The sequence below is a fragment of the Mixophyes fleayi genome, chromosome 6, assembly GCF_038048845.1.
Source record: "Mixophyes fleayi isolate aMixFle1 chromosome 6, aMixFle1.hap1, whole genome shotgun sequence".
In the NCBI taxonomy this organism is placed as follows: domain Eukaryota; kingdom Metazoa; phylum Chordata; class Amphibia; order Anura; family Limnodynastidae; genus Mixophyes; species Mixophyes fleayi.
Genome location: NC_134407.1, coordinates 212,124,327 through 212,137,655, shown reverse-complemented (window position 1 = coordinate 212,137,655; position 13,329 = coordinate 212,124,327). Strand labels below are relative to the sequence as shown.

The 13,329-nt window shown below is 39.5% G+C and overlaps 1 protein-coding gene across 6 annotated transcripts in view; it reads left to right on the top strand.

Annotated features, from left to right (window-relative positions):
- LOC142159811 (uncharacterized) overlaps nt 1-13,329 on the top strand; it is a 316,766-nt gene that overhangs the window by 241,686 nt on the left and 61,751 nt on the right. The window contains exon 5 of one of the 6 annotated variants that reach the window (XM_075214572.1): nt 644-5,189. The exons of 4 other annotated variants lie outside the window; for them this stretch is intronic. In XM_075214572.1, coding sequence (XP_075070673.1) covers nt 644-2,211 — 1,568 coding nt within the window. In that variant the 3' untranslated portion in view covers nt 2,212-5,189. Of the gene's footprint in view, nt 1-640; nt 5,190-13,329 lie in introns of those variants that run through there. One more of the 6 variants, XM_075214571.1, reaches the window with a different exon arrangement.

Sequence of the window (13,329 nt, the reverse complement as noted above, 5' to 3'; positions counted from 1 at the left end):
CATTGTGTGTGTAAGAGAATTTAGATTGTAAGCTCCAATGGAGCAGGGACTGATGTGATGTGTACATATCCTCTGTACAGCGCTGCATAATATGTTTGACGTTGTTAAAGCAACAATTGAATTTCGTCAGCAAAGGAAATTTTAGGAAAAAGTATAAAATGATTCATTAACAAAATAAATACTAGCGCTGTGATAATATTATCATCAAATTTCAAGTCTAAAATTCTGCCCTTCAGTGGCATCCTCACCTTCCTTTGGGTTATTTAGACGCCAGTCTTTAATTACTTAAATGACATACTAAATTGTTGTTCAATAGTTACTGTATCAAGGATGTATAAAACCCACAATCACAATTCGGATATATATATATATAAAACGGTATCTTTTACTTTCACAACAATATCTTCAATAACATAGCTGTATGTGCGCGTGCATCTCAGGCGCACACATACCAAGCCGGTACTGGGACTGCAGTGCGCGCATACGTGGCTGACACAGCCACTGCTCGTGCCAGTCTGCACCTCGCTGTTGTATGGTGGACAGTTTCGCAGGGGAGGGAAAGAATGGGGAAGAGGCAGGAGCGGTCCACTCCTTCACACCAGCTTTTACATCATGTACCCACAATGCATTTCTCTCCCAGCAGATTTCACTGAGGATGCAAAAATATCTGGAGGATCCCACACCCCTGTTTCTTCTCTGGATTGTATGAATGAGGACCACAGTGTTATAAATATCCAAACTGCAACATACTCATCACCAGATGAACAAAACAAGATCAACTATAAGGAAAATGTTACTGAGAAACCAACTTCATATGAGGGAGGAAGCCTAAACAACATTTATACACCCACAGACCATGCACAATATACATCTACTTATATTAAAGAGGAAATGGTGTCATGTACAAAAGGAAACCTTACAGACACTGACATTTATACACCCACAGACAATACACAATATCCATCTACTCATATTAAGGAGGAATCCACTTTATATAAAGAAGTAAATTTCTCTGGCACTGACATTTATACACGCACGAATCCTACACAATATAGATCTATTTCTATTAAGGAGGAATCAGTTTCATGTGAAGAAGAAAATCTTACAGACATTGACGTTTATACTTATATACATCATACTCAATACCCATCAGATAATGAAGAGGAACCTGTCTCATGTGAACAACAAAATTTTATTGATACTGATATTCATACACTCTCGAAACAGACAAATATATCTGAGAAGCATGAAAAACATAACCAAATAAACAAGTCAAATCCATATTCTTGCTCTGACTGTGGGAAATGTTTTCCATACAACGCAAATCTCATAAGACATCAGAGAATTCACACAGGAGATAAACCATATTTATGCTCTGACTGTGGGAAATGGTTTTCATATAACTCACATCTTATTAGACATCGGAGAACTCACACAGGAGATAAACCATATTCATGCTCAGAATGTGGGAAAAGTTTTGCAACTAACTCACATCTTATTAGACATCAGAGAATTCACACAGGAGAGAAACCGTATTCTTGTTCAAATACCTGCCCTGACTGTGGTAAATGTTTTCCATATAACTCATATCTTATTATACATCAAAGAATTCACACAGGAGATCATCCATATTCTTGCTCTGACTGTGGGAAATGGTTTTCATATAACTCTCATCTTATTAGACATCGGAGAACTCACACAGGAGATAAACCATATTCCTGCTCGGAATGTGGGAAATGTTTTGCACATAACGCTCATCTTATTAGACATCGGAGAATCCACACAGGAGAGAAACCATTTTGTTGCTCAGAATGTGGAAAATGTTTTATTAGTAAGCAAAGTCTTGAAAGACATGAACGAATTCATACAGGAGAGAAACCATATTCTTGTTCTGAATGTGGGAAATATTTTGCCCATCAGTCAGCTCTCATTAAGCATCAGAGAAGTCACACAGGAGAGAAACCATATTGTTGCGCTGAATGTGGGAAATGTTTTATAGCTAAATCAGAACTTGTTAAACATCAGAGAATCCACACTGGAGAGAAACCGTATAGCTGTGTTGAATGTGGAAAATGTTTTACAACAAAATCAGAACTTATTCTGCATAAGAGAATTCACACAGGAGAGAAACCATATTGTTGCACTAAGTGTGGTAAATGCTTTTCTCATAAAACAAACTTTAGTAGACATTTGAGAATTCATACAAAGTAGAAAATATCCTTCAGTATGTTGGATCTGTAATAATATTATGAAGTCTTTGGGAAAATTGCTGAGTATTCTAGCACTATTGTAAATGTTCTAGATAGTAAACATATTTTTTTTCACAGTGTGAACCCATCAGTTGATATGTGCACATATAAAATGTATCTTTATTAATGTTCTGTGTGAAGCACGCCACAAAAAATGTAGCATTACTTTTACAGCATATGTGTATATACGGTGATCAGTCACAACATTAAAGCCACTGACAAGTGAAGTGAATAACATTGATTATCTCGTTACAATGGCACCTGTCAAGGGGTGGGATATATTAGGCAGCAAGTAAAAATTCAGTTCTTGAAGTTGATGTGTTGGAAGCAGGAAAAATGGGCAAGCAGAAGGATCTGAACCACTTTGACAATGGTCAAATTGTGAAAGGTAGATGACTGGGTCAGACCATCTCCAGAACGGCAGGTTTTGTGGGGTGTATGCAGTGGTTAGTACCTACCAAAAGTGGTCCAAAGACAACAGGTGAACCAGTAACAGGGTCATGTGCGGCCAAGGCTCGTTGATGCAGGAGCAAAGGCTAGTTTGTCTGGTCCAATAGCATGCATTCGTATTTACCACCCCCCTAGTTAATACTCTAGTTGGGTAAGTGTCTATCTGTGCTTCTCGGCAAAATTGCTCATGCTCCATCCATTTGGATGGTGATCGTTGGTAGACCACAATTTTTAAAGGATGCTACAGATGTTCAAGTGAATTGATACCTGGGCTTTGACTAGGCCACTTCAGGCCATTAACCTTTTTGGTGGTAAGCCACTCCACTGTGGGTCATTGCATGTTGGAAGATAAATCTTCCAAATCCAAGATCTCTTGTTGACTGTAACACGTTTTCTTTCAGGATTTCTCTGTACTCTGCTCTGTCCATTTCCCCCTCTTTTTTTATGAGCTTTCCAGTGCCTGCTGCAGAGAAGCCTCCCCATAACATGACGCTGCCACCACTATTCACTGTAGGGATGGTGTTTTCAAAGTGATGTGCAGTGTTAGGTTGGCGCCAAGCATAGTTCTTAGCATTGAGGCTGAATACTTCCTTTACATGGTGATGTCTCCCACATGTATTTGGGCAAGCTGTGGCCGGGTTTTGATGTGAGTTTGTTTCAACAAGGACGTTCTTCTTGCCACCCTCCCATACAACCCAGACTTATAAACCGAGGGTGCAATTGTTATCCTATGCATATTTACGCCCATCTCTGTCATGGAAGACTGTAACTCTGTAGAGTTTATATTGGCCTCCCTTACTACAGCTCTTCTCGCCCAGAGACTCAGTTTTGGGGGACAGCTTATTCTAGTCGGATTCACAGTTATTCCATATATCCTACATATTTCTGTGATGGACTTAACTATACTTCAGGGTATATTCAATGTTTTCTTGTACCCTTTTCCTGATTGGTACTTCTCAATCGCCTCAATCCTGGATCTGATTGGATTGTTCTTTTGTCTTCAATGTAGTTTTTGTAGTCTCTCCTTGGAAATGCACTAAGTACCTGGGGGAGGACTCATCTACAGGTGCATTTATGCTGTAACCAGTTACACACCTTAACTGCACACAGGTGGTCTCCAATAAACTTAGTGTGACTTCAGAGGTAATTTAGTACAGATATAGCAAGGAAGAAATACTAATGCAACCATTTCTTTCAGTGTTTTGTTTGCAAATAATTTGGACAAATGGTTGGATTACATTGATTTTGACACATTATCGAGTACTTTGTGTTGGTTAGTGTAAATAAACACTACATTTAAAATAAATCCATCATGTTGTAACACAGCAAGATGTGAAAATGTCCAAGGTGGTGAATACCTTTTTTAAAGTGTGTGTGTTTACATTACAGACGTGTGACTTGCTTGGTACTATGGCACAAAAAGGTTAATTTAAGACTTAATAGAGCATAATAGAAAAGATATGCTTGTTTGGTATGATGCAAATGTGAATATATTAATAACATAAAGTACATCCCTATGCCCAGGGCCGGCACTTCCGTTAGTTGCTTCAGGTGCCATGCTCTGGGGGGGCGCCACTGTGGCCAGACATAAATGTTAACAATGTCTCTGAATGAGACCTTATTAGTCCACTTAATGTTATCGGCAACCACAGGCATAATTAATTTAATTAATTAATCCAATGCTGCTAGCTGCTGCACATCTCAAGACTTACCCAGAATCTGCAATTGAGTCATTCATTGACTCATTACACAGCAGAGCAGCAATGAACACTCTGCCTCTCCCCCTGTTCCCTTTCCATGTGTTCCTCTGCCATCCTGACCTTATGTGCCTCTGTCCTCCTTGCCCATGTGTGCTACTGTCTCCTTGCCCGTGTGTGCCTCTGTCCCCTTGCCCGTGTGTGCCTCTGTCCCCTTGCCCGTGTGTGCCTCTGTCCCACTGCCCTATAAATGTCTATACAGGGTATACTTAACGATTCTATAGGTAGACTGAAACTTTTCCTAGGGTCTATGCCCAATCACATAACACCATAATGACACTATGCAGCCCCATATGCCACCATATAACCTTATAGGTATGCTCTATATGGTCCCATATAGCAGCATGTGCCCCGTATATGCCCATGCCCATGATCCCCAGGACCGCTATTAGTTCTCCACAGAGTGACGCCACACTATAAATATAAGCATATGTGATTTCTTAGCGCTAATAGTTATACTTCTAAACTATCTGGAGCTCAGTAGAAAGTACAACCTCAACATTATGTAACTTTCTCGGTGCATCTGTCATTTAGGAAAATATTTTTTTATTTTTCAATTTGTATCACACTACTTGGATTTTGCTGGAAATAATGTTTTTTATTTTTATTCTACCCCTCCAGATTACATATAATTTGGGACAGATAGGCTTTTGTACCATTGCTAAGTAAATATAAAATGTGCTGTTGGACAGGTTGTAGAATATCTAGAGGGGCCTTGCTGTCCATGTTTCAATTATTTACATACTAGCACCAGTACTGTAAAATAAACAATAAATTATATACCAGCATGTGTTCCTTCTTTTATGCTAATATCCATTTCTCAAAACTGGTCAATGCAGGGCTGGTGCCTTTATTTGATGAGGGGGACGTGGAAACCAAAAATTTAAATTCTGTGCTTGTTCTCAAAGTAGTGTAAAACTACCCATAGCTCTCACTAATTGTGATACAACACACACTTGAGCCCTAGGACCAACACCTACATTCAGGCGACTCATGCGCTTCTCCAATAGCAGCCCCTATTCCCTTAGCGCACACAATGCTCACCAGTACACTATGGCACCCATGACTTCTGCCTGGAGTCTTAGGTGTTTATTCCACAGATTCAGAGGCTGAGCCCCTATCGGGAGGCTTCAGGAGATCATATCGCACTAGGAACAAGCCTCCTAATCAGAACTATACAACAGTGGTCAGGTGACCGCAATTTCAAAGTACCGTTACATCTCCTCACGACTGTCGCTGGAGATTGAGTGGCCTGTGGGGAGTAAAGGAGGAATGCCATGAGTCACATGGGCGTGGAACCGTGTCCAAGAATAAATGGTATGTAGTAATATTTTCTTACTCTCTCTGGCAAATTAGGACAACCAGTGAGAAATGCCAGTCAGAAGGGCAGAATAATCCATTACATTCCTTAATGCACCACAGTGAATGGTAATAGCCTGACGTTTGGATGGTGGGGAAAACAATACTGGGTCTAATGGATTGTGCCAATCACAACCAGAGAATGTTCGAAGTACCCCACTTATATAATGTCGCGCTTGCAAAAACCGTATCAGATAGGTCCATATAGTTTCAAATTTCTGGGCAGCCTCCAAGAATGTCAAGGGTCTCCTATCATGGCTGTTATGGACGTGTTTTTTAATCATATTCTCTTGCATATATTGAATTTTTTGGTTTGTTATTGTGGTGCCATCTTCACCATTACTATATGATTTTTTCTTCTTGGAGGTGCAGAACTCCATTAGATTTTCAGCCTAATACCAACTATTTCAATAAATTTAGGACATAGTAATTTAGCACCTCCTTATTATCCATCCTAAAAATATCACACCTGGAGCTTTCTCTAGGAACTTCCTGCCTTCTCATGAGAGCATTCCTGATACAAATCCTTCCATCCACAGTAACTCCCTATGGTCTGCTGAATCCATTACCATTACCTGAACATCCATGGTCACACATATCCAAGGATTTTGTTGGTGAACTTCCAGTTTCTAAAGGCTTTATTGTTATTTGGGTAGTCATTGACAGATTTATAAAAATGGCCCATTTTGCACCTCTGTCTCATTTACCCACTGCTAACATGTTAGACCCATAATTTTTCCAGCATATCCTGAGGCTCCACAGCATCCCTAAAATATTGTGCCTGACAGGGGCATACAATTCACAGCTTGTTTCTGTGAAGCCTTCTGTTATATGCTTGGGATAAATCTCAATTTCTTGCCTGCATATCACCCAGAGACGAATGGGTAGAGAGAGAGTTAATCAAACCAGGGAGCAATATTTAAGATGCTATGTCTCTCTTTTACAGGATGATTGGGCAGAACCTCTATCATGGGCTGAATTCGCTTATACTAACTCTCTATGTTACTGTTCGGCTGTCTGGTCAGATAACGAACCTGCAGAACTGATAGACAGAGGTCTTCACCTATAGCAGCCGCCTTTCCCGTAGAGCTAGACGCGCTCACAGGTACTTGGATGCCCCCAGGACTTAACTCCAATGTAGTGTAGGTTCGTTATACTAAACCGGAGCGTAGGCCCGGAGACAGCGGAGATGGTGATGGATGGTCAGACGAAAGCCAAGGTCAGGGGCCACTTGCAGAGTAGAATAGTCAGAAAACACGCCAAAGGTCAGGGTCACAAGCAGAACAGCAGAATCCAAGTTACAGGCCAAAAGGTCAGGGTCACAGGCAAGCAGGCAAGGTCCTGTAAACAGGCAGAAGGTCACAACAAGTATCCAGCAATCAGAGTATCCAGAGCAGGTCAGCAATAGTACACAACTAGGACACTATAACCGGCAGGGAGGCTAAGCCCTCCCTGCCTTAAATATTAATGGCCGCAAATCAGAGCCTAGCTCTGCAAGTATCCACAGCCCCAGCATAATAATTAGTTCAATTATTTAGCCCGCAGGCTGGTGAGGAGGCTTGTGCACGCGCCCGGCTTCCTTGCATTACCGGGACGTGGCCCTTAATAGCAAGCATCTGACCGTTGCCTTGGCAACCGTGGGGTCATGCCCTGAAGTGACGTCCCGGTCGTCAATGTGACGGCCGGGACGCAGGGGAGCACAGGATACTCCTCAGAAATATCACCTTTCTATTGCAAATATGGGGTTCGTCCGAAGACCAATTGCTATTCCTGATCATGCAAACTCTTCTGAGATCTGTGATACTGCCAGAATCCTTAAATCAGACTGGAGGAGAGTTCAAAAGGCCTTTCTCCAAACTGCTGTCCAAGCCCAGAAAAGTTTTGACAAAACAACACAGACCATTTAAATTCCACATTTGTCAAAATACTACTAAATTGAGACCTGGGTTTATTTGTCCATATAAGATCATCAAAAGCATTAACCAAGCCACAGTACAGTTAGCTTTGCTCATAACTCTTTAGGTTCCTAACGTTTTCCATTGTGCTTTGCTGAAACCGGCTTACAGAACCATTAGTAGAACTTCTTCCAAGGCTCCACCTCCACCTTGATGGATCTCTTGAATATACTGTGGACAAAATATTAGATTAAAGAAGGGTTCAGCAGAATATCTGGTTTATTGAAGGGTCTGTGACTCATCCCTGCACTACCTGAGAGCCTGTTAAGTTGGGGATTTGGGACAAATGTGCATGCAACGCCGAGAAGGGGGCATGTGCACAAGAAGTGGAGCATAGTCATGAACCATGGGGGCACCCCCCAATCCTATAAAAGCAATTTGTAAATGCAGCATTTACCATGGCTATGCAAAGCAGCGGTGAATGGGATATACTTCCTACCCTTCTGCCTAAACCAGGACAGTTGGCAGGTATGGGTAAATCCGCTTGCTGCTAAACAAGGGTTATTTCAAGTTCCTTCATAGAGAGTTAAGGACCCACAGAAATTATATATGCCATATCCATTGAAAAGTAAATTAAATATTATTTTATTTGAACCCTTTCAATTCTAAGGATGCGTGTGACTCGTCCTCCATATATACTTCTAAAGTGCTAAGGAGTGTGTGTTGCTGGTGAGGGCTTAGCGCTCAGCCACTGCACTACAGCAAACAATGTTGTCCCGGAGAAGTTATTGTCTGTTGATCATGTGTGATTGAGGCTGAGTGTTCCTGTGTAGCTGAGAGCACTGGAAGAGAATCTGGTAAGGGGTAATATGGGGCACACTGAAGGGCAAGTTAGAGGAAAGCTGGTGGCTGGGGGTCTTTAGAGAGGAAAGCTAGTGTGCAGATGGGCATGTTAGGCAAAGATTGCTGAACAGCAGCGTGCATGTGAGAGAAATGTTGGTGGGCAGAGGGGTTTTTGAGAGAAAAGTTGGTGGGCAGGGGGTGGCATGTGATAGCAAAGTTTTTGGGCTCAGTAGCATGTGATGGAAAAGCTGATGGGTATTGGGGGCAATTGAGAGAAAAGCTAGTGGGTAGCGCGGGCATGTAAGTGTGTACTAGGTGTGTGATATCGCTGTGACCAATGTATAGTGTTCAGTGTGTATCAGGTATGTGATATCAGAGTGACCTGTGAATAGTGATAGGTGTGTATAGCTTAAGTAAAGACAGAGGTATGAACCAATCGGAGGAGGGGTCCCCAAACCAGTATCTTGCCTAGGGTCTCATGGCCCTAGGCAATAGCTTTTGAAAAGCCTCAGAGTTTTGGGGCATAAACAAAAATTATCAGTGTGAAAGTGTAATTACAGCAGAAACACTTAGACAATGAGCCACAATTTCAGGATAGTTATACATAAAATAAGAAGTATATCTTTCTCACTGATTGTCACGGTTAGCAATCCCCCCAGACTCAAACAAATATGTAGAAGCTCTATCTGTGATTCACTGCATAAGAAACAGGCAGTATTTCTTTTTCAAATAAATTACAACCCAGGTATACTTACTAGGGATATAGAAATTCCCATGATGACATAACATAATGGACTAAATGAGGACCTGATTTGCAAAGGGTCTTCGATGCCACATTCCTGTGACAAGGGAAAAATGATATCTAACTATTTGAAGGTAGTTTACTGAAAAGCATTTTGGGCTCAGTAAGAAGAGAGCAAAATAGAGCTCTCGCTCTATCTCTCTTGTGTGTAAAGTCTATACAATACTAGGATAGTATATACATCTTTCTTATGAATAGCAGAGAGTAAATTTTTATATGGTTAAATTAGATCTATAAATTCATTTATAAGGGTGCTTACATTTAACTCATAATTGTGATCATAATAGACTTTATTAATAGAAGAACTACAAAGTGACGGTAGTCCCCTGTAGGATCTTATGTTAATATCTATACGATATATGCCACTGTAGACTGGTTAACAGATTACTGTTAAGGTACCATCCTGCCGAAGTGAATAAGAAGTTATCTTTATTTATTTAAAATATCATAGATAGACATAGATAACAACAGTACATTTTTTAATATTTTGCATTTTAGTCTTGTTATAAATAGTATTTAAATATATTTCTGGGGTCCCAAAGAATTCATGTTGATGGCACTTGTGCAATCAGTACACTGTATTCACTTTCAGTTCCTGCCCCTTCTGGGCACCCTTCGGTTGTCACCAGCATTGTTGTCTGACATAAATGTACGTCAGGTTAGAGATATAGAGCTTATAGCCTGCATTAAGTTTGCCATGGCCGATTATGAGTTGTTGAGGAAATATATAAATTTTGTTGTAGAAAATGTAAGATCCTGTGGTTTTCAATTGTATAATCCACAATACTTCTTGTTTGAGCAAGTTTAAATGCCAATGAGCGGAACTGTGGCATAGTGGTAATCCTCACAGCCCTGAGGCCATGGATTCGATTTCAACCAAGCCGCACTGTGTGGAGTTTGTATGATGTCCTGGCCTTCTTGTGGATTTACTCCTACTGCTCTGGTGCCTCAGTCTAAAAATATATTGTTAACTTAATGTCTGTATGGTAGAGAATTTAGTGTGTTCTGTTTAGCTTGTCCTCTTGTGCAGTGGCGGATATGAATAATTAAATATTCTCAAGTCGCTGCATAATAAGCAACCATCCAGCATTGCTCTCCTCTGTGAACATCCCAATCACATGAATCAGGAGGAATAACAACTACACTACTGTTTGAAACAGGCGAGCAGTAGTAGCAGAGAAGACAGCAGCACCAGACGGTAAGAGTCTTTGTGGGGACCGTCAAATCAAGGAATGGCTGTACCGTAGGTTAAGTAGAACTTTGTATTCTATCATAACTCAGAAAAAATAATCTTTGCGTTGAAATATTTAATTATAAACCTCAAGCATTTGGAGTATAGATGCATAAAAATTTCATTAGATGGATAAGACGGATAGTTCAGCATCTGAAAGGGGCAGGGCGAAATGTTATATTAAAACCGCGGAAACGGCTTTTTCCGCATGGTTTAGGCATTTTTAAGTATCGCCTCTGTTATGTCCGTTTCTATCGTCACCAATAAAGACTGTCCGATGCGATTAATGTGGTTCCAACACACGAGATTTAATAAAATATTGCAAAATACAATTTTATATATATATATATATATATATATATATATATATATATATATATACACACACACACACACACATGTAAATACATACATATATATATACATACAATAAGTATAAGAATGTAGAAACGATACATTACGCAGCGCACCCTGGATCCAGAAAGTCATCAGTCCTGTAGTCTGTGTTGGCAAAAAGAATGTCGCTGCCCCAGTGGCCTCGTTTTATACAGTTTAGGTTAGAAAAAAACAGTAATGATGTCACAATGTATACAATGATAACACTAAGATCTTTCTTCATTGGTCCATGGGTCAAGATAGTCCAATACAGTGCAGGTCATGTCATAGGTTGGTTCAAACGAAGATCTTCCAAAAGTGGGGGCAACTCACTCCAACAACTGCTTAGGTTTCTTGCTTCAGGGACCCATTAACAGAGTACTTTTGAGAATTAATCTTATACTAATCATAACTAGCAATCCCTATTTGCAGTTGCTTCTCTGATGATACCAGATTCCTGCTGTTAAACTGTGGATTAATATAAGACCAAACACCATACATTTTTAGGACCTGAACCATAAATACCTTTAATGTAAATTTATCTTTGTATAAATAACCTTTATGTCTTACTAATAAAATGATGTGAATTGAAACGTTATTAAAAGTGAACTATTTACAAGTATAGGTGTTAATGTAAGTGTATTTGCTCTGTTTAGCTGTGCGACTGCGTATTTACCCTGGTATGACGTGGTGTACTAATCGCAATCGCACGGAAAACTATTACAATCAATATTAATTTATAACGACTTCATCCAATTATTCGACTTCGACATCTCTTTCTAACAAAAGCCTAACACAGGAGATATCATAGTTGTTTTGGGTGCAGCCAATGATCAGTATGTTGGATATGCAAAAGCCTTTTGGTATGCGTATTTGCCAGAGGTTTTCTGATAAGAATTGACCGTGTGATAGTAGATCAATTTCACTTTTAAGTAATTTGTGAAAGATGTCCTTTGCTGTCTCATCAAGTATGGTGTCAAGTTCTGTGAACAATAGAGTTTCAGAATGGTCCAAACATGCTCCTGAGTCAGAGGTAAAGTCACCCATATTAAATCAATAACCAACAACCAAGAAAAACTAAAGATATAACCCAAATGTGCCTAGGAAGGCACTGACGTTTCACATTGGGTGATTATACTCTGACCTTGAAGGTATTTAAGAGTGAGGATGATGTTCTGTTGGTCTTGACAAAGGGCAATTGTGTGCCCGAAACGTAGATCTTCTTTTGAACAGTAATACACTTTAAGGTCTGTGAATGCCACCCTCATGTATTCATAGTTGATGTTTTTGTTCTATCCATAAATTTCCTGGAACCGTATCCTAAACATGGTCATTGTTGAGTAGTCAATCATCGATATACCAGAGCTAGACAACTTGTGTAAATCGCTTTTGGCATCTTGAAATAAAGAGAAGGTTGTTATTGACATCCATCATGATGGTTATAGATGGGATGGATTCTGCAATCAAGACGGCACATGCTTTACAAAATTTTGCCAGACAAAGAGAATAGGTGGTTGGAGAGGACAGTATGTCCAACAAGGTTGAAAATGTCTTCTGAACTGGCACCTGGAATTAAAACCTGGCAGTAAGAGTCTGTGACATGTTCACTTTTGTTTCACTCGAAGAACAATGTTCCTGGCATTATGGGGTGATATAACAGTTACGTTGTTGTAGATTTCATTTTTGTAGCATATATTTGCTTGGTTATTTGAATAACTGTTATGATTGTTTTAAATTTTTTAAAAAAAGAAAGTAAAATGGCATGTGCAAATACATTAAAAGAAAAAAACATTTATAAATAAAGTTAGAAATATGTTCTTTTATTCACATACTGTATAGTTATAGACAATATATGTGTATGTTTAATTTAACATACTTTAGACATAGTTTTAATTCTTCATATAGGAAAAAACTTTTTACAGTGGACCTTAGATCAGGCCTTCTATATCTTTTTCAACATATTTTAATTATTTTTTTTGCAACTCTATGCCTTGTGCCCTATGCAGTATGAAAAATAATAATTGTACACCGGAACCACCAGTTGACCATGGAAGTCCATTTTCAAAATTCTGGTTCCTGCCACAGTTCACTACAGAAGCTGTCTCACGACAGTGCATAGTACAAATAATTAAAATGCTCTGTAAACTAAGGAAACATATAGAAGACCTGGTGAAAGGGAGGCTTTTAAAAGTTAATTATAAAAAAAAAATTAAATTCACACAATATTACATATTTTTTTACAAGAGAATTTACAAACTGAACCTTCTTGTCTTTGTTCACTGATAACTTATTTTACAAAAAAGCAATATATGAAAAATAGTGCAGTTTCTGCAAACCGGTACACACAAAATAAATCTTTGAAGTTGCA